Source organism: Anoplopoma fimbria, chromosome 17, assembly GCF_027596085.1.
Source record: "Anoplopoma fimbria isolate UVic2021 breed Golden Eagle Sablefish chromosome 17, Afim_UVic_2022, whole genome shotgun sequence".
NCBI lineage: Eukaryota > Metazoa > Chordata > Actinopteri > Perciformes > Anoplopomatidae > Anoplopoma > Anoplopoma fimbria.
Genome location: NC_072465.1, coordinates 6630271 through 6651839, shown reverse-complemented (window position 1 = coordinate 6651839; position 21569 = coordinate 6630271). Strand labels below are relative to the sequence as shown.

At 43.8% G+C, this 21569-nt stretch overlaps 2 protein-coding genes across 3 annotated transcripts; one reads left to right on the top strand and one right to left on the bottom strand.

Annotated features, from left to right (window-relative positions):
• Positions 1-1471: 1471 nt before the first annotated feature.
• On the bottom strand, positions 1472-5538 carry fam83d (family with sequence similarity 83 member D). The gene is given in 5 exon segments (XM_054617376.1): positions 1472-2701; positions 2889-3013; positions 3185-3352; positions 4961-5460; positions 5463-5538. Coding segments are annotated over 5 exon segments (1707 nt in total). The 5' UTR covers positions 5524-5538; the 3' UTR covers positions 1472-1848.
• Positions 5539-7956: 2418 nt separating this feature from the next.
• zhx3a (zinc fingers and homeoboxes 3a) lies at positions 7957-21292 on the top strand. Of its 2 annotated transcripts, none has more exons than XM_054617735.1 (3): positions 7957-8247; positions 16357-19258; positions 19798-21292. In XM_054617735.1, exons 2-3 carry the CDS (start codon positions 16554-16556, stop codon positions 19829-19831), a joined length of 2739 nt encoding a protein of 912 aa, XP_054473710.1. In that variant the 5' UTR covers positions 7957-8247; positions 16357-16553; the 3' UTR covers positions 19832-21292. The 2 variants fall into 2 exon arrangements, with proteins under 2 accessions (XP_054473710.1, XP_054473711.1); XM_054617736.1 differs by having other exon boundaries at positions 7963-8059.
• Positions 21293-21569: the final 277 nt, after the last annotated feature.

The window sequence follows — 21569 nt, the reverse complement described above, 5'->3', positions numbered from 1 at the left end:
TCTAGAACATTTTCATGTTTCATTTATGGAATAGTATACTATATTATTTTCATATTTTTATGAAATTTTGCTTAACTGGTAGTCCCTGGCACTAGCACACACTTGGACCTGTCCGATATGTTAATTTGCTCACAGTTGGTCCAGCACAAGTACCTTCACTTAGTATTCTAGTCTAACAACCTGGAATGTTCTGGTCCAGAATTATTCCAGTTATAAAATTGCTACCATGAAATGGGTTACAGGCCAGACAATGGTTAATTTGCCTATGTATACCAATTCATCATGCACCAAAAATAATGAACTGCATGTTACACATGCAGAGATTAATTTCCTGAACAAGCCATATTTAAGCAAGAGAAAATATATCAACATAATCATGAATTAGGTTTGTACAGTACAAGGGAAACAGGTGACGACCATTTTAGGCACACACATTAGCCATTTAACTGCATGAAGCTTCGTTAATCATTCGTTATCATCTGCCAAAAACTGAAAGCCATTGGCAGGAGCGCGCTCAGCCTGTTACTGTATCACCCAGTTTATGACGTTTTTATTTGGAACAAAAATCAAGAGTGCAATTCACATAACTGTATGTCCGTGTTAAAAAAAATTGTCTTTGTGAAACTTTAACATTTTTTGTAACCAAATTATCACAATTGTGACACACCAAGTGTTTGCAGTTTAGTATTCAGGGTCATATTAAAACTTTAAAGATATTTAAACTTGTAAAAAGTACTGGATTGGTCATAATCTAGGGCAGAGAGTAGGTAAAATAATGCAGATTAACTCAGTTTTTAAATATAAACAAGGATATAAGACATACAAAATACATATTATTGCAACAAAAAAAAAGTATTTCCTATAACATATAAATGTCATGGCTGATCACTAAACTGCAAACACTTGTTTGGCCACAATTGTGATTATTAAGATACAAGAAACGAATATTAATATGCACCACATGACTGTTTGATCCATGTAAATCCGATGTAGACCAGTGAAATATAATGAAGCAATAATGTATGAGAGGTCTTGGTACAAATGGTTGACAAATAAAACTTGCATATGGCATCAAAGTTCTCTAATTATTGTTTTAAGATTATCTATAGAACGCTGCAGTCTGTAAATTACTCCGTCACTGTTGTAGCTTTTCAACGAGACTTAATAAATCTAATGAATAAGACAATGAATGTCTTCTGTGATAAGTTATCCATTTATCCGTGAAAGGATTAATTGTCATTAGCACAACCTTTATTGTTTTTGTAAAAAGTTTCTTATTCAATGTGATTGCCTAAACAGTGCCTACATACCATCATATTTTATCTTAAATAAAAGCAACTTTCTTTTAAAAAGGTGTCTGTGAAATGTACACTTATGAGCTTAAAGTGAAGCTTTATGGTAAGCTTAAATGGAACACAAATTGTTCGAAGAGCCAAAATAAAATAAACATTCATTAAGCGAAATACTGTTGAATAGTGTTTATTAAGAAAGCACAGTGAGAGCTGCTCTATTATATGTTGATCGGATGCAGTTACCAGCAAAATGTGATACAATTATCAAAACAGAGCTTCAGTGCATTTTCACTCATAATACAGCAGATATTTTCTAGTTTTAACTGGCTCAGAAACTGACATGGTCAACAATGAATGTCCTTGGGAGAATTTTTACTTTTATTTTTTGTTGAACACGATACTGCCTTACCATTACAGAATAAATAAGACAAATAGAAAAAAAAATTGAATTTTAGTGCACAAGCCTAAACCGTTTATTTGAAACAGAGGATCCTCAAGATATCTTGCTATAGCTCTTCTCCAACTACCCTCCACCTCTGAAATCCCTGAAGACAAACTAGTGTACACATCTGGCTCTTGGCCATGTGCCCATGCCCACACTTTCAACAAGCAGTCTGGGGTTTGGTTCCTGCTCACAGTTTTTGTGCACCCTCTGCCTGCTGTGAGCGCCAGGCCTGTGAGTCATGTTGGTGACGTCCGCCAGCTCTTGCCTTTGGGACAGGGAGCTCACCATGTGCTCCAGCTTGGAGCGGATGGTGGAGTAATGGTAGTGGCGTTCTTTGGTCAAGTTGTTGAAGGAGTCCTTTAAGGTGCCATCTGGAGCTGCCTGTGTGGGTGAGCTCTGTCTAGGAGAGGTAAACGATGGAGCGGTGGCCTGGTCTGGCACTGTGCTCTTTGGTGTGATAAGGTCGGGGTGTTGTGAGAGCTGGAGGTCAGTTTGAGTGTCACTGTCCGTCACTGACCGGCTGGTCTGAGTGGCGGCGTGACAGGAGACGGTCGCTGGCTCTTTCTCTGCTAGCTGATCTGCAGGAAAGCGTTGAGTTGTGCTGCCAGCCAGGATATCCTCATGCATGTGCTGCTGTTCTGTCAAGTCCTCACCTATGGTGGAGGAGTCAGACACCGGGCCGGATTTAGGATGATCTGGAGTCAATGGTTCACACGGGGGCTGGACAGCTAGGTTTAGGGGCTTACGGCTGGGTGTGCTGGTCAGGTGAGGGGAAGAGGCGACTGAGTGTTTGATGAGGAGATGCTCGTAGATGCCACTGTTTCTGACACTTGGAGGTCCTTGAGTGTTTATGGGTAAAGACTGGGCGTAGAGGACGCGGAATTCCTCGTCAAATTTCTCTGTTATCTGACCAGAAAGCTCGATTAGGTTGCTGCTGTTTAGTTTGCCATCAGTCCAGTTGTACCTGCACAGGAATTAAATTTCACATGAATGACTGAAAGTAAGCAGCTACAATTATCAACACTCAGCAAGAAAAATGTATTTAAGGTATATTTAAAGTCTGGTGAATCTGTGTGTTTAAGGCATCTCTGTGCCACATAATAAGCAGCTAAAGCATTTCGATTTAGGTAAAATGGTTAGCAAGCTGTTACCTGTAGGAACCTGTCGCCACTCTGTTTCCATCAATTAGCATGAACCTCTCATGAACTTCCCCAGTAATCCTTGCTCCAGATCTCATGTAATAAGTTGTGCCTGTTATGGTTCGCACTCTCATTTGCTGAAAGGATTAAAAAAAAAAAAAAAAAAAGGGAAAGAACAGGATTGAGAGATACGTGCAGACTCACCCGGTCATATAAAATATTAAAGGAAGTTATTTTAATTTGATGCTATCTGATGTTGGCATTATGCACACAGTGCCACACCCAGCTTTACTGAACCAACCACATACCCGAAGGTCATCCAGGCGAACGCCAACATTTTGGCACATCTTGAGGAAAGCAGGAGCACATGATTGGTCCAGCAGAATGTAGACAGGGACTTTGCGCCGGCAGCAAGCGTCCTGAAGATCCTTAAAGATATCCAGGTCTGTCAGGGAGTCTGTAACTATGGCAATCACCTGCAGTGGAAAATTACAGAGGTAATAAAATAGAATTCCTTTTAGGGCTGCAGACGTGCTCTCCAGATGTAGCACATGACTGTGTTTTTATTATTGTCAAATGCAAGGCCTTATTCAAACAGAGCTGTGAATCTCTCAGACACAATCCCAGTAATATGTGTGCTGATGAGCTCTCTATTGACTGTGACCCGTTACCATGGCAATCGGCAGTAACGCTTGGTCAGCAAACAAGTTACTTTTATAAAGGAGAAGAGAAGGTGCACTGTAGGGCCTGCCTCCATTTTCCTGAGCTTAGGTTCGCACAGAAAGATCTTTTATTTTCGCGAGGAAGAATGGAATTTCACATGCTGTGGTAAAGGTTGTGTGTTGAGGATTAGACACGGATGTTTAGATAGCTCAGATTTATTGCTTCAGACTGGTGTTATCCACATGCAATTTTGTCAGGAGGTTTACCACCTTATTTGGATGATAGCGTGTGGGTGCTTATATTTAACAAAATGTGTAAAAACAGATTTAAATTTCACAGAAATACAGGATCAGGCTGTTCCTGTGAGCCGACTGGCGACAATATACTGTAGATGCACAGACTGTTGTTACAGTCAGCAGCCTCGTCACACAATTAAGACCGTGTGCAGCGGACGGTTTAACATTACAAAAGGACAGACGACCAAAAGGTTAAACCTGGCTGAGGATATTTTATCTAAGGTTTTAACTGGTTGCCAGCACACTGTATATACACCACCACCTTTTAGCAGTAAACCAGACAGGAAATCCAGCATTTAAAGCTCTCTAAAGAAGAGAGAATGCAAACTTTGATAGAGGGAAGCAAAGCAAGTCGAGGCACATCTGGCATGCAGGCCCTCCTCAGGCCTGAGGTGCTGCTGAAGCCACACACTCCCTTCATGCTGGAATGTTTATTTTCAAAAGCAGAGGCTAGACTGACAGCTCCAGTCAGGAGCATCATCATGAATATTCATGCTGTTTTTGAGTTTGTTGACTGTTTGATCCTTTTGGTCACGGTTTTCTTACTGATCAAGACTTCAAAACCTTCCGAATGTTCAGACTGATCAAGGAAATTCCATGGGGACATCTGGCATGTGTTTTAATAATACAAAGAAGATTTAGAACTTGATTTTTCCTCTGACATTTTTTTAGAACTATATACACACATACACATACACGCATGTATTTTGTGGCAAGGGGCTTTTTGATAAAATATAATTTTTTGGATATATTAATACAAAAATATATCAATTTGAATTTGACAAACAGCCAAAATAATAATCCTGTTTTAGGATAATACCACACAAACCTATGCTGTCATGGTATCACTGTATAAATACTATATGCTCTATAGAAATATTAGGCTATAATTTGAAACAACAGGGGAGTAGAAAATACAAAAAAAAATGACTACAACTATATTATATATATATTATAGTAGATATAGTAGAAGTATGTCCCTTGGTGGAATACCAGTATGGTACCAATGCCTGCAACATGTTTCTAAAGGAAATAAATATCAGTTGCCAAATAACGAATTATTAAAAGGTGGTTATTAGATAAACAAGTATGCAGCTGTGCTTTTAATACTTCCTTTGTGCATACCTCTCTGGCACTTTTGATCATACGCCTCGCAGCCTCCTTGCAGCTGTATATGCACTCCCCGTAGTTGGGCTGGAAGTGGGCCACGGCCCGTGTGACTCCCCGGTACGAGCCGGCGGTGAACCCAGGCCAGCCGATCTCCAGCTCGGGCGGCTCCAAGTCAGACACCTCGGGGAAATAAGTGACGGAGGAGCAATCCACGGAGCTGCCGAGCGACTGCTCCAGACTCCGGTCCTCCCCGTGGAGGGACGCACACCGCGGGGGCACGGCGGCGCTGCTGATCCGCTGCATCTCATCGTCCGACAGAAAGTTGGGGATCCTCTCCCTCCTGAGGAAGTCCAGAAAGTTGTCGATCCCTCCCGACAGCAGCTCCTCCAAAGCCAGCCGGTGTCTCTCGTTGTAAACCTCCTGTAGGTTCAGGTCCTCGACCCCGGTGGATTTCGGGCCCAGCCTGAGAGGTGAGTCGTCCAGGTGCTGCGACAGAGCCATTGCTGTGGGTGTTGTCCTCCTTTCTCCTCAACAGAGACTCTTCCGTTACAGGTGACAGGTAACGTCTTAACCTGCATGAAGCCAAATTCGTATTTTGCTTTTTTCCCTCCGTTCCTGTCCGTATTGGCTGTGGAGCGGTTGTCGGACCAGAATGGCGTCTCAGGACTCGCTCAGGCCGACTGTCAGTCTAGTGTTCAGCCGACCTCATTGGCTCATTTGGAGGCAAACAAGCCTCCGGTCCATCCCTCTGCTCGGCCCTGATCCCGATACACCGCAGAGAGCAGGGAGGAGCAGGGAGCGCTCACTCTGACGCTTTTTCTTGGGACCATAAAAAGTTGTGATTCCTTGAGACACATATCCTAAATCTCAGTAATACAAATTAAAAATACACCTCACCTTTACTTGCTTTCTTTCACTTTAGAGTTATATAGACAGGTAAAAATATATTCAAAATCTGCCCATTTGGCTGTCATGTACCACAGAAGGAACTCAAAGGTTTTAAAGTTGTTTGCAGTCAAGATAAGCAGCACTCTAAAAGTCAGTATGCTACGTTTTGGTTTTTATAAAAAAAAATCTGACTGTCACGAGAATATTCAGCCATGCCAAGGTCACAGAAAAAAAGGTGTGTGTTAAAATCATGTATCTCTTTTGTAAACCAGTGCACAAACTGTGGGTAACCATAGCAACAGTATCCACTTATGATGAATGCTGTGCACAAACTTAATCTGACCACGAACTACAAAAAATGGTCTATAATTTTAACACAGCCGCACCTCTATCTAAACTTGAATAATGCTGAAGATTGGTCAAATGGTGACCCCTGTGCTGACCTTATACTGTAGCAGGCTGTAGCCCTGAGCTTTGGCAGAAATTTGCAGTCTTCCAGGAAATGTAACCGTAGAAATAATATGTAAACCTACAACATTACACAAACCAGCTTTTTTTATATGATTTAGACGATAATCAAGAGAAACATGTTCTGTACCATCTAACCAGTATTCAACAGCCCTGCTGTTCATAGCCCACCTCGGACAGAAAGGCAAACCTGCAATAGAGGAGATGGTGCCAACAGAACCAAAGGAATCCGACCGATACCCACTCACCAATGCAAAGACTGTATTGTGACAAAAATGCTAATAAGTCAAAAATAAAATATTGTATCGAGCCATGACTGATAGTATTCTTTCCATTGCTTGAGCAGCATAGTATCAGCATATATGTGCACCACATATACTCTTTTCACAAGAAAAACTTTGTCATAGTAGAGGCACATGTTTTTTAATCCTATTATAACAGATCATGAAAAACAACATGACTCATTCCAGCCGACCGGTTGGGTTTTTTTTTTTTAACATTGAGTTATTCATCTTCTTGATAAATAATCTTTGTTTACCCTAACTATACACAGCCACAGCTACAGGCACCGTCTGAACCTATTGAGGACAAACTGGGAGGGAAGAGCAAATCCATGTTTCCTAAACAATGGAGGCCGGTAGTAGCCCTATATGTCCATACTTTACAGCAGACATTGAGAATGTGGTATTTATGTTGCATATGCTGTAGGCTTCTGGCTGTAGTCGCCCTAGTAGTCTTAATCCGTCATATTAGGCTAATATAATATTCTTAAGTAGGCACATAATGTAGTCATAATGGTGGTTTCAGAGTAACCTTATCATACTAAATACTATTTCTGCACTTTTGTTACAATATCCCACTTCTCTTGTTGATATGACTTGATGATATGTTTTCTTAATACCCATTCAAATATTACCATAGACGCTCATTCTAAACGTGTCCCTGTTTGGCCCTCTGCACTTTACTCAGTGCGCTTTTACGCACAGAAGGCCAACAAGGTCATGAGGGTCACAGCCATACAGCCCGTATTCTGCACAGTAAGACATAAGTTACATTGGTCATTTTATCAAAGGAAAAATGTTATCTTATGTTTGACTATGAAAGTGGAAATGCACATCTAGGCTACATTAACTGTGCATCTGCGTCAATGTTCTACCACTTTTACGCGTGTGCGTAAAAGTCTATTTTAAGCCGGTGGGCTAATAGGTCTGTGCTTTAAATGGAAATTCCCACACCGATTAATATTAGTAGCCCATCATGAGACTTTTACCCAGAAAACGGCAGGCATCTATTTAAAAAAACAAACATGTGACCTTATTAAGATTAAGAGGACCTTTTGGTTGGTGAAGCTCACTAAAACGGCAGATCGCTAAAGTCCTGTCATATCCCAAATTTACACAATACACAATACACAGTCCCTCTGTTCAGCCTGCTCCGCGGCGCCATTGTAGCTATGTATAACCCAATCTGTTAGAGCACTGCCTTACCCCTAAAACGACATACCCAAATGTGCACCGGGCTCAGTATACGTACCCCCCCCCCCCCCCCCTCCCCTCTACACACATCCCCATCGCATCCCCGCCCCTCTCCAAAAATTTTAGATGAAAGGGCTTTTGGATTTTGGATGACGCTCCGAATCACGTGTTCATAGGAAATAGGCTACACTCGCTATAATTTTTTTTTTGGAGCTGCCTCGTCCTGCACCGCCGACCATAGTTGTTTTGCCGTCTCCATACAGTGTGGCTGAGGGGTGGAAAGGTAATGTAATGTAATGTACCTTGCCGTGGTCACTGACGGGTTCACGCCAGTTCACCGGGTTCACTTAAGGAGAGCTCCCACCCCCTGCTCGCCTCCTCTTCTTCTCCAAACGCAACGATCGGAGCTAATCCAATATTATTCATTGATATATTAATGTCGGATTCCATTTTTCCCCACCGACTGTTGAGGTAAGGACACATCTACTCTTCCTGAACGCGAACGAGTCTCTTTATTGGCGAGGTGCGATCTCACAAAGTTGTTTACTGAAATTAATCCTCGCCATTGAATATTGAATTTTCATCTGGTGCTGTAGTCAAGGCAGTTTATATGAAGTCGCCAATGTATAAAATGGCGACAGGAGGTGGAGGAGGGGGGTGGAGGATTTTTTGGGAATATTCATTAAGGTTATAGAGTGCCAGATCGGCTTTGGCAAGTGGGCTCCGAGGCGGTGTGTTGCCCCACAGCCTTGTGAATGGAGTGAAACGGGTTAACTCAGTTTGTTACAGTTACAACAACGGATCCTCCGTCTGGCTGGATCTGCGCTATACAATGTGGCGTATCTGCTTATTCTATTGCACAACGCGCTGTGTTTCCCCACTGTGCCCAGAGTGTGTGAGTGTTTTACAGTTGTGAAAGACTTCTGAACACAGTGCTATAGCAGACTTATCGACTGATTTTAAAGAAGCCTCCGAGTCCATAGGTGCTCAAACTGAACGCCAAGTATCAATTTTCATCTATTGATCGCTCACTCGCTACACATTTCTTCCACTTGCCTGAGCTGAAAGGTAGGCCTGTATTTCTATGCATACTCTCTTTCTTTCATTTCCTCCTCTTCCTCCTGTCAACATGTGCTGCTGCCCTACACACACACACACACACACACACACACACACACACACACGCACGCACGCACGCACACACACACACACACACACACACACACACACACACACACACACACGAATACAAATACACACACTGAAACATATATACAGTACAATAAGAAAAAGCTGATATTTTGCAAACTGTGGATTATCACTGAAGCATAGAATAAAAAAAAAATATCAGTTCATGTACATCACGTTTTATATCTGTACATAAATATTGAGCCAGCTTTGAATGCCATGTGTCTCCCTCTGCCTTCAGGGGAGGGACCTCTGTGCTGACTAATGTTGCCTCTGACGATCATGTGTGAGTCCAGTGTCCATAACACAAGAGTCAACCCCATAATATTCAAGCAACCAGCTAGACAGGCATGAAGCATTGGTAATCATTTAACTATGTAAGACTGTTACATATAATGTAGGTCATGGAACACTTCTACTTCTGAGGTTTTCCCAAAGAGAGTAGGTATTTGGACTGTGGAGAGTGACTCCAAGTGTGGAGTAGAGTCCAGTGGATGATAGTTCATTTTCAGGCGTGTGTGATGACCGGCTAAACAAAGGTAAATGAGCTCCCGCTTTGCGGATCGGGCAGATCGGGTTCAGCTCGGCCCGGTGAGTTCAGTGTGTGTGTGGAGGATTTCACTCCAGCAGGACGCTTACACTGGGGGAATGTCAATTCCTTTTGTGGATCCCTGGGAACGGTCTTCCATCTCCCTTCTCGGAACTGCTCTAATGAGGCCAGGCATATTGCCTTTCATCCCTCACTCCCTGCAATTAGGCACAGCTCACAGTTTTCATTATGGCCACAGCAGAGTGTTTGTATACACAGACACAATGTAGTGGGCCAAGACTGCCCACTCCCCTCGTCCAAACAGCGTCTCTGCTCATGCCACCCCTCGTATACCTGGAATACTGTACTTTTCAGGGATTTGGTGTTCTGATTTCTAACAACACTGTAGATGTTTTTCTGTGCCTCCCACAGCTCAAAATGAATCCCCTGCCAGAGAATACCGAGGAAGGTCATATGTTCATGATTTGCAGATTTAGTTGACATGCAGTGTATAACATTCCTTGAGTTCAGAGAAGAAAATCAATCTAATCTAAGACCAGCCAGATCTATTTTCTATCCGTTTTTATGCGAACAAGCATTCATAATTGCGGCATACCTCATGATCCTCATAGAAAATTATCTGAACCACAATGCGTATTCTCCTATTATTCACACCAGAAAGGACGGGGTTTTATACAGGTTCACTGTTATTTGGGTCTTTCATCCTTTTTGGTATTGCTTTTGTCATTGGACCAATGCCGTATCGAAGCCCAGACCACTCAAAAGCCTCACTAAAACAGCATGTTTGCACAGTCCAACCAAAAGAAACGCCCGAGCACTGAGAAGGGGGGGGGGCTCTTGGAGCTCGTGGGGAAAGAGCCCCTGCCACTTTCTCTGTCCCATGCAAGAAAGGTTTGGTCAGCGGGAGCTGGCCTTTGCCAGGCTTTGCCGGTTATAGGAGGCTGTGATGTCAGCCATTTTAGGATGGACAGTACAATGTGCGGTACGCCGCCATCTTTCTTCCTTTTCTTCATAAGTTGCCAAATGAATGCCTGTAGTCTTGGCTACAGAACTGAAGAAGTTATTCATCAAAAGTGATTTAAAAAGGGTGCATGACTCACATTTTTTTTCCCTCTGCGCACCATGGTTTATTTGTCTGTCATTCATCTGGGCCACATATAGAAGGGTTGGGAGGACAATGTAAAATTACAACATTGAGCGTTCCCCCTAACACAAAACAGGACCATGCAACAACGATGCTCAGACATGCAGAGTGCAGACGGTATGTAATGTAGCGACACAGTCTCTGGCCACTGCGCTAATTTAGCGAGACAATAACACTGGCAGGGCGTTATTTGCAGCGTGTACAGCTGCATCGTTTCTTTCATCAGCCGCGGTCATAAAAGTATTTGCTGGAATTTTCGTGTCTCTAGGACCTGATTGAGAAAAAAAAAAGCCAAGTTATTGTTTGGGTCTCAACCAAAGTTATCTGAAAGAGACTTGACCCTATGAATGGACTTTTTCCAAAGATGGCTGGCAGAGCATGTGGATTAAGTTTGTCCTGCACCGGATGCAGTCCAGGGAATTCAATGTGTATGTGTGTGTGTGTGTGTGTGTGTGTGTGTGTGTGTGTGTGTGTGTGTGTGTGTGTGTGTGTGTGTGTGTGTGTGTGTGTGTGTGTGTGTGTGTGTGTGTGTGTGTGTGTGTGTGTGTGTGTGCTTGAGGTTGAGGTTGGTGGGCGTGGGCTAGTCACTCCGCTGTGTGTGGCGTGGTGGGCAAGGGGAAGAGAGGGGTTGCCATGGCGATGTTAACACATGAGTGGCACCACCGACCGGTCTCCCAGTGGACGGGGCTGCAGTCATGGAGGTAAAGGGGGTGTGTGTGTGTGTGTGTGTGTGTGTGTGTGTGTGTGTGTGTGTGTTTGAGGAGGAGAAGGAGGAGGACGAGATGGCTGACAACACCTGCATCTCAGACATTCAGACACTAATAAGCACACAAACACACCCATGTAGAATTAAGAGGAGCCCGCAGTAGAGGCGGGAGACTACAAACTGAAGGTACAGCATGTCTTCAGCTGGACAGGCGGTGAAGATGGTGTGGACTCGTGTGCTGTATTAGCACTGTGCTAAGGACCCTGATGAGTCTGAATTGTTTTTCAGCACACGTAACACTAGAGCCTGACACTTATTCATGCTGGCGGGCGTACAGTGCAATTCACGCGCAAAGATGTCCCCACACTGAAACCTGTCCACCCTTACTGTCAATAAAAAGCCCACATTAGTCCACCGTGGCGGCATGATGGACACAGGAGACACCCAGACAGGCTAGAAACGGAACAATCACGATTCGACAGTCAGCCGTCTAAAAGCTCCCAGCGCTGGATCACGTTTCCCTTTATAAATGAGGCGCCATTGTTCCCAATCTCTTCTCTGTGCAAGACAGTAATTGCTCTCTGTCTCTGGCTTATATTTGGGTGTCCAGCTGATCCACTCACATGACGTTAATCTATTTAATGGACATTTGGTAGAAAATGTTCCCGCTAAACAGATTTTTTGATCATTCAAATTTATCTGTCAGGAGTTCCCCCTCTCTGCCCAATCCCCAGCGGACGGCAAGTCATTTTCTAGCTATTTTTGAAGCAGACTCTCAAGACAGCCGTGGATCACTGTCAAAAAAAATTACACGCAAAACAAATATTGTGACAAAGTGAGAGAATTTATGCCTGTTTTTTTTCTTCTTTTTTTTTTTCTTCGATTGTCGCATCAAGAGACTCCTTGCCAGTTATTCATTTCAAAGAGAAAGATTTTCAGAGCGGTGCAGGTGCTAAATGTTGCAGAGGTGAGGAGGGAGTGTGTGAGGAGTGTGTGGAGATGTGTGCCTACGAGGTGTCAGCGGGGAGGAATATTGAAACAGTAGAGCCTGTCATCATCATCAGTCATCCTCTCACTTCACTCCCAAACGTCTGAGTTTTGTCTTCCTTTGTCCTCCTTCCTCCTCCAGCCTCCGCATTCTCATTCATGTGACAGGTGGCACAACAAAAACACCAATCTCTGTTTAATGCCAACTGTAGGTGACCCAACAATCTGGGAGTGTCTGAATCAGTGGACTGTTTTGAATTAAATTTTAATGTTGAGCCACCGCTTTGTAGCCTCGCCTCCCTTTTCTGCTGGTAGCAGCTCATTGTAGATTGTGCATGTTTTTCAGGTTGTAATATTGTAATTACTGCAGCAGTTTATGAGGTGATGAAAGGGAATACATGCTGCTTTCTTTCAATTGGTTTTCTGAAAAGGGAGCAGCACACTCAGCTGTTTGCCATGTGAAAGTATAAAGAATATAATTAAATATTAATGAGATGTAAATATAACATTGTTATGGAAATGACAGTGTAAAAGCACATAAGGGAGGCCCTCCTGTAAATCTTAAAGCTGCTATCAAATGAGGCGGAGCGTATAAATCCCATTAGAATTTAGACTAGCCTAATCCCATTTGTTTTGAAACGCTTGTTTTTAAAAGTTAAACGGTTCGGACGTGGTTTTAGTCCGGCGAACACGGCCCCCTCTGCCTGCGCTGAGCGCGGGTGTCCAGAAAGCACATTTGAGAGCTCTGCCACTTTCCCTCACTTCAGATACGACTCCGCCGGTCCGCTGAGATGAATAGAGTTTCCTCCCCTTGTGCCACAGATCCAGTGCCAGTGCGAGGACATACGACACACTTGGGACAGTGATCGTCTGAGCGTCGTCTACCTCGTCGCTGAAACACAAGGCCTGTCTTTTCAGAGGCGACCATTCAGCGGCTCCCTGTCTGGGAAGCCCTTGCCTTGTGTCTGATTGCACGTCTCGCTCGCCAGATAAAGCAGCCCATTCTTTTGATAGGTGACCTGATTCTTTATGTAACCTGTCTCGACTTTTGGCTTGTCTTGGGTTTTCTCATGCAGGAAGTGGGGTGTTTTTCCGGGGAGGGGAGCTACTGTACGGCGTCTGTCTGGTCTCAGACCGGCGTCCCCTCCCCTCTGAGGGGTCTATTTCACCAGTCACAGCCCATCGCCGTGACCACGTCACCTTTACCATCACTTTATTTTCTGAATAATCCTGACATACGGTGTGCTGTCCGTGGTACAAACCAAATGTATCTATTCAGCATAGCTAAACTGAGCCAACACTGATTTGTTCTATAGCATAATGACATCTCTCACACAGATGTTTCAGATGTGCATGACTACTTCTCTCTGCTGCGTGAAAGCCGACTTCTAAATCCCTCGTTTAGCGGCACAAACTCCATGAACGCCGTGTCCTCAACAGGGGTTAATCGAGTGTGCCGTCAGAGGATATCATGACCTCTCTGGCGGCAAAACATACAGCACATGCCTGCGTCTGGATGCAGTGAACTGGGATTACTGCATAAGATGCTGGTGACCTAGTTTTTATTGTTGTTTGTTTTGTTTTGTTTTAGTTTTTCTGTCAGAAAGCAGCAGCCGTCAGTAGAATAAAAAAAAAAGAAAGCGCTAGATACAAGGGTACTGTCTGGGATCAGCCTGTCATTTGAGGGGCTTTAATTTTGGAACAGGTTCATCTTTTATTTACCGCCCAGCCGGCCATGGTGAACATGCACGTGGATGCAGTAAAACGAAAGTCTGTGAAAGTGCTCGTCACTGTGTACAAATGCAGCGCGACAAAATAAATGTGTTGAAAGTATGAGAATTTTTTTTTGTAACTACTTTGACTGCAGCAAATAGCAGTAAAAGATTCTTGAGGAAGGCTGGATTTCAACAGAAACCAGGTTTTGGGTGGCATGGGGGTTGAATTTGTGCAGCTGATGTCTTTCCCGGAATGATAAGCTTGAATACAGCTTGAATAATATGGAAAATGATGATAGGTTGAGACTAGTTTCTTAGCTGCATGTCACACATCAATGCTTCTCCAGTCTCAGAAAGGACGATGAGAGTGATATACAGAGGCTGTGTATGTCAAAGGTTCATGCAGAGGGCAGAGTGCAGCGCTACGACTCCGCTTTGATATTTTTCTCATCATTTGTTTTACATGTTGTGTACTTTCCTGTGTTAAAATGACGATAAAAAGCAGCAGTGTGGCTAATGAAACACTGGCTGAAGCATATCCATTGTCTTGTCCTACAAGCTTTGTTAAATATTTGTGGCTTTGTCCGAGGCATGTTTTTCACTACATAATGCGGAGAAGGAAGAGGAGAAATGTTGCAAGACTGCGGAGACCGTATCCATCCTCATGACTGGAGTTTTATAGGAAGGGAAAGCCTGGCGGATGTGGTTCGCTAATGGATTTGTGCAGCCAGTGATCTGGGGATTGTGTTCGTATGCATTGCGTGCGACGCCATGCTGCTTGTTGAACATGTGAAGAATAAAATCGTTTGAGCCTGCAGCTTGTAAAATGACTTCATATGTGTTTGCAATAACCTTCTCAGACCTTATGAGAATGTTCCAGGCCCTTAACTGTACTGTTGTTGGCTGACTGCTGGGACGCACACACACACGCACAAACACACACACGTCACCTGATTTCTCTTCTTGACACTACATTACGCCAGGAAGGTTCACTGTAACGCCCAATGTAAAACATATGGCTTCCATCCAAGTGTGGCAGTAAAATACTCAATATCTGCAGCAAAGTCATTTAACCTTCATATGTCTACTTTACAATATCAAACCAAAGACAAACGAGACATCACGACCTCATGTGACAATTTTTGATCGTATAAAATGTCCCCCTTTAAGAAAAACACAATATTCAAAACAATTATACCGCTACCTGTAAGACAAGTTTAGCAAACGTTTTTTTTTGGAGACAAACACATACCTATGTGCATATTTCTGCATATTTGTGGTTGCTGCAGACAATGTGGAACAGCTGGTAAGGTTAGATACACCCAGCACTACCAATTGTGAGTGGTGAAGTGCATCCCACTCAAAAGGTGCAAAATCCCCAAAGTAGTCTGTGGATGATATTTTTTTACTGATATTATTTCTTTCCTCGAGGGAGGCAGGTGGCATCTGGCAACAAATACCACTGAATCAAACATAACACATCACATTAATGTGATATTAACTTTAGTTTTAGTCTTGGTACCAAACGGCATTATTACTACATGTTCTAGCTTTACTTAAAATAATTCTGTGGACACATGCCATCACTAGTAAGAGGAGCCAAAACATATGGCAGAAGTGTATTAGACTGTCATTTCTCCGAATTCCTAAAAAGCGACAGCTAGACAAAAGTCTGTAAATCTGAGTAAATAACCACAACACTGACAGGCTGCATTGAAAGAAGAAGTGTATAAGAGTGGAGACCTAAAATGTTTCAATTATGTTTAATTGTAAATATCCTTCATATATTTAGTGTTATATTTTGAATTGTAAATATTTTTCAACATTGAGGACATCATCCATAATGTTGTCTGAAACCATATTAAAAAAATATTTGTGTAGTGAGCTAGATCCACTTTACTTCTTCCGGTATGGTATACATATATTTACTGTAACCTTCATTCTTGATTATGAGCATAATGCAAAAGGCTTTTTTCTTTTAAGAAAAGCCCTAGGCTCTTTTACTTGAGAGCTGTAATTGTTGATAAATACCACCTACACTTACAATCCTGTGTGGGCCTTTTAGCTTCCTCTACATCTTGCTGACTATAGTATGTATGTATGAATATTTCATGTTTTTAATTTTTCAAAGCAGAGACTATAAAACTTATTTCCATATACGACAGGTTTTTGATTTTAGTCATTTTGACAATGTTGTTGTGCCATACAGCTGTTTTTTTCTGTATTGACTAAATCAAAGATAAGCCGAGAGAGTCACATGTGTCTCTTTTTCTGGACTCTTTCCTCACAGGTTCCCTGGGAGCTGTTAAACTTGTCCATGTGACAGGAGTCCTGACGTGGCAGAGGGCATGAAGCAACACTGTGATATCATAGTGGCTGGTCCATGACGCTAAACTCCATTCAACCCTCTCCACTCTCCACCCGCCCTCTGTTCTCATCATACCGGACAAGCAACCACTCACTCTCCCATCTACACAAAGCTGCACAATGGCCAGCAAGAGGAAATCCACTGTACCCTGCATGATACCATCCAAATCCAAACATGTGCGTGAGGAAATCATACTGGGCTCGCTACCAGAACTCCTACCAACAATCCCAGAAGACAGCATACTCAGCATCTCCGGAGAAGAGTCTGGCCATTTCTCTCACAGCTCCTCCAAATCCGATTGTGGCAGCGATGTGCAGAAAGGAGGTACATACAGCTGTCCAAAGTGCCGTTTCGAGTCCAGAGATCTAAACTACTTTTTGGATCACATGCACAATTGCCACTTAGACTTCAGGGCTCAGCCCACTTTCTACTGCCTGAACTGTGGGGTGTCAGTTGTCCGCTTTGAGGCTCTTGCTCTGCATAACGCTAATGCCCACCCTAAGATAATGGAGGGGTTGATCACTGCCTCCCTAACCGTCAACAAGAGGGATGGAGTAACAACAGTGGAGCAAAGCCTCTTCACAGACAGCGGAGAAGTCTACAAAGAATCTGGGATCACCCTCACCAAAACACCAATTGCAAAGATGATGAAAGCCAAGGGGGAACACAAAAAGATTGTGGTTTCTCACACTGTGGAGGTACGGAAGATAGACACTGGAAAGGACGTAGACCCCAACATGCTGACAAATGTGCCTGAACTCCAAAACGGGGCTCTCAGTCTTTCTGGCGCCCCAGCTATGCCGAGGACCACTGTCGCCCATGTGACTAAGACGACAGTGTCCAACCAAGTCTTTCACCAGCACACTCCCTCCCTTTACTCCCCCCCCTCCTCTGGTTCCAATAAAGACCTTCCAAAGGTGATGATCCCTCTCAGCAGCATCCCCACCTATGATGCCGCCATGGACACCAGCAGTTTTCTCAAGACATCCTTTGGCAAGTTCCCCTACCCGACCAAAGCCGAACTCTGCTACCTAACGGTAGTCTCAGAGTTCCCAGAGGAGCAGATTAAACTGTGGTTTACTGCCCAGAGGCTCAAGCAGGGCATAAGCTGGTCTCCTGAAGAGATTGAAGAGGCCAGGAGGAAGATGTTCAACACAGTGTTCCAGGGTGGAGCGCCCCAAAAGCAACCTGCTGCACCACGGCACGTGAATCACATCGTAACCCACCACACTGTCACTGCCCATGGAGGCTCAAAAGGACCAAACTTTCAGATGGCCAAAGTTCACTACGGCAGTATGAAAACCATGCCTGGCGGAGTCATGGCCACACAGGCAAGCATGTCAACAAATCCCCATGTCACCAGGGTTTCGTATTCTACTCCAATTGTCCCCCCAAAGTTTCCATCCGTAGTCAGAACAGCACAGGTACTGACCAAGAATACTCAACCCACTGTGGAGCCAGACAAGAGCAATGGCCTCAGCCTGGACATGGCTGGAAGCAGCGGTTGTGTCAGTAGCACCAGCAGCAGTCGAAGCAGCAGTAGCAGCAGTAGTTGCAGTAGTAGCAGCAGCATTAGCAGCTATTCCAGCAGTAGTAATGGTGGTGAGACGGTCACCAGGAAACTGGTGCATAACAGCAGCCCAACCAACAGCATCAACAGCATCGCCACTTGCTCTACCAACATAAGCAATAACGATGAGCACTGTGTTGCTAACACCAACGGGAAACCAAACGCCCAAAGCAACAGTTCACCGATCGGATTGGACGGTTCAAACAGCACCAAGAGTCCAATGATCATCGATAACACCAGCAAATTCAACATCACCTGTAACAATCATAACAGCGGCACCATCAGTCCACAAGAGCAGGCCAATGCCGCAAAGCCTGACGACGAACCCAACAACAATGTCCACATGACCAACAACAGCAGTATTAGCAATGAATACCCCAGTACTACCTGTAATGACAATGTCCCAAACCTGAACCATACCAGCAAATCCCCAACTGAAAGCACCAGCACTACTGTCATTACAAAAAGCAGTTTAGATGAGGGTAAATGCAACAAGGACTTTCCCATAAAAGGTATGTCAATCTTACAGCAACTCATCAAGGAGGTGGACCCGTTCGCTGGGGACAGAAGCTGCCCAGAGCTGAAAATTGACCCGATCAAGATCAACTATAAGAGGGTGAAGATGAATGAACCGGATACTACATCTGAGATTGTACATCAAGATCATAAGTCTGAGGTGACTGAGGTGTCCACTTCTCAGCCGTCGTTCTCCCCCCCCTGGGCCAACAAGACCCCCCAGCAGCTGCACATCCTCCGGCAGGTTTTCTTCAACACCCGCTGGCCCAGCAGTCAGCAGTACGAGGACCTGAGCGTCCAGACAGGCCTTCCGAAGTCAGAGGTGGTGCGCTGGTTCAGCGACAGCCGGTATAGCCACAAGAATGGGCACCTGAAGTGGCTGGACACCTATCAACGACCGCCCGCGGTAACGGAGGAAGTGAAGAGCCACGAAGACCCTCAAGCAGAGTCACCGAAGGACTCTCCAGTGGCCAAAAAGAAACTTGTTGAGCAAGACGTGAACAAGCACCTTGAAGGAGAAGCAGGACTGAACTCAGGGCAGCGGGTTGTGTGGCAGGATTCATACTCACCGCTGCTGGGTCTGATGGGGTCCGAGGAGACCGTGGAGCGAGGCCGAGCTGAGGAGGCAGCGCAGCCGGGAGTCCTGCAGGATCCCTGGTCAGAGAGAGCAGAGGACCACCAGCAGCCACTGGCCAGTCAGTCACTCATTGAACAACAGACTGATGCCAATCAGGCCAGGTACTTCAGTCAAAATTCTCGAATTACAAAGTGTGATAAAAGCTCCCTAAAGTAAGATACATTCCTCATTTGCAGTGCCTTGTGATAATTTACAAGCGTAGTGCTGTTTACCAATCAAGACAACAAAGTCAGGTGGAGTGATAAAAGTATGACAGCTTTTTGTTTGTAGTCGTGGTTGCGTGATGTACAGTAAAAAGGAGGCAGAAGAAGTGTGTACAGGTGCCCATGCTGAGTAGCTTATTCAGGCAATCAAAGGTCTGTGTTTAAGAAGCTATTTTTAGATAAGACGAAGTCTGGGCCGTTGAATTATAGATTGAGAGCGCATGCTAATATATGTGAATAAATCATGACGATTGTCTTTGGTGAGATGGATTTCCGAGAGGCAAGCTAACCTGTACACCGGCATCTTTTTACAAGGCTCCCTCCCAAGAAGTGCCTCACTTGTACACCAGTAATACAATACAACAGGAACTTTCATATCACGTCCTCACTATTTTGTGCATGTTGCGTTTCCGTGCGTTTGTGTGTGTTGCTGATAGGGATCGCCTGAGGATGGAGCTGCTGGAGGTGTGATGAAGAAGCAGGCCCAATCTCTGCAGAGGAACATGACGTTTAAAAGGCTGGTTTGCTCCCCTGGCCGTGGTCTCATAGAGTGTTCATAATGACAGCAGATGTGATTGTAGCTGGACCGTTTGGACTCTGACTGTAACTGTGAATACCCCCCACCCCTCCTCCTCCTCCTCCTCTTCCATCACTTCCTGCCATCGTCAAAAGAAAGAACTTCTCACCTTTGAGTCCTGTGATGTTTAAGCCTTTCATGCTTCTTTGTGGTTGTGTGGGGAGGGTGCACAATGAGGTCAGTACGAGGGATCAAAGACAAGAACGAGAAAAGACGCACACCGACTGGAAAACTGACTTGAATGAGCGAGATAGGATAGGATAGGACCGAGAGATATTGTTGTTGGGTCAGAGGGAGAAATATATATATATGATTGAAACTGCACTAAAGAGGGTTTGTACTGACTGGACAAACAAACGATGTGTCAAGGAAATGTTATTGTTGGCTTTGTGATATTTTTTACTTTTTTAGCAACCAGTACTTCAGCACTGCCTTGAATTTTACTTTTTCCGTTATTTGGTTTTTCAATTCTATTTACTCTTCTATAGTCACTGTAAGTCCAGATGCAATCAAACATGGTTTATTTAGATCTGTATAAATGTTGGTGATCACTTTGCAGTACAGCTACACGCAAGAGACTATATACAATGCACTAATGAAGACAGCAATGCTAAAAATCACACTGCCCCACAGCAAAGGTATTGACAGCTCCGTCAAGATCAATACACTACACTGCCCTGCAAACTGAACAGAGAGAAGCCTGCCACGCTAACGTTGCCTTACTCAGCTCTGTCCATGTGTTTATATGACCTGTTTGTCCATCACCTTGCTTTCCAGCTACTGTGCTGTCCTGATTATAAAAAAAGAAAAAGAAAAAACATGCCAGTGCATCAATGGTCACTGTTTGTCTATATCTGTGAAAAAAAAAAAATCTTGTGCTGCTTTCTGTACACTTGGAGATGTTTAACTTTAAGCTGTAATTGTATCAAATATTGTTACTGGCAAAATGTTGTTTAAAGCAAAATTATCAATTTGATCCCTAGACACTGACAGAGTGAGATATTGTGCTAGCTAGAGAGCCAAATGAGGAGATCTTTGCTCTCCTCTGAATTTTCTTGTGTTTATATAAACATACAGTCACTACATGAATCCTATTAAGCTGCATCTTTGTCAAGCTGCTAATAGCTAAGAACGGTGCTATACCATCCAAAGTGAAATTGGAGGTTGATCTCCTACCAGCAGTGTATGCACTTGTGTCGAATGTTACAAATTTATTTTGGTTTGAGATAAATGGAATCTGGACTTACGGTGTTATGATCACTTAAAAAACTTTTATGAAATGGTCTGATCATAAAGCACTGTTGTATCATCCTTTCTACACTTCTGAATCTTTACAGAATAAACTGAATACTCACCAAGCAGCAACGTCTCATTATCTGCTCAGCACCTTGCACCAGGAGTGAATATGAATCATGCCATAGACACCTTTCAAATTATTCAGTGTGATGAATGTGAAAGTAACATACAATTTGCTGCTATTGGTGGCATGAATATAACACCACCTGGTGGTGAGCAGCTGAAATTACAGATTGTGCTGGGAGCTGAATTACAGGAGGAAATTTTAATACTTTGAAGGGCAGTGGTTGCAGAATGACCTATTTATCTTGTCTGCAAGGTAAACGTGAGGTATTG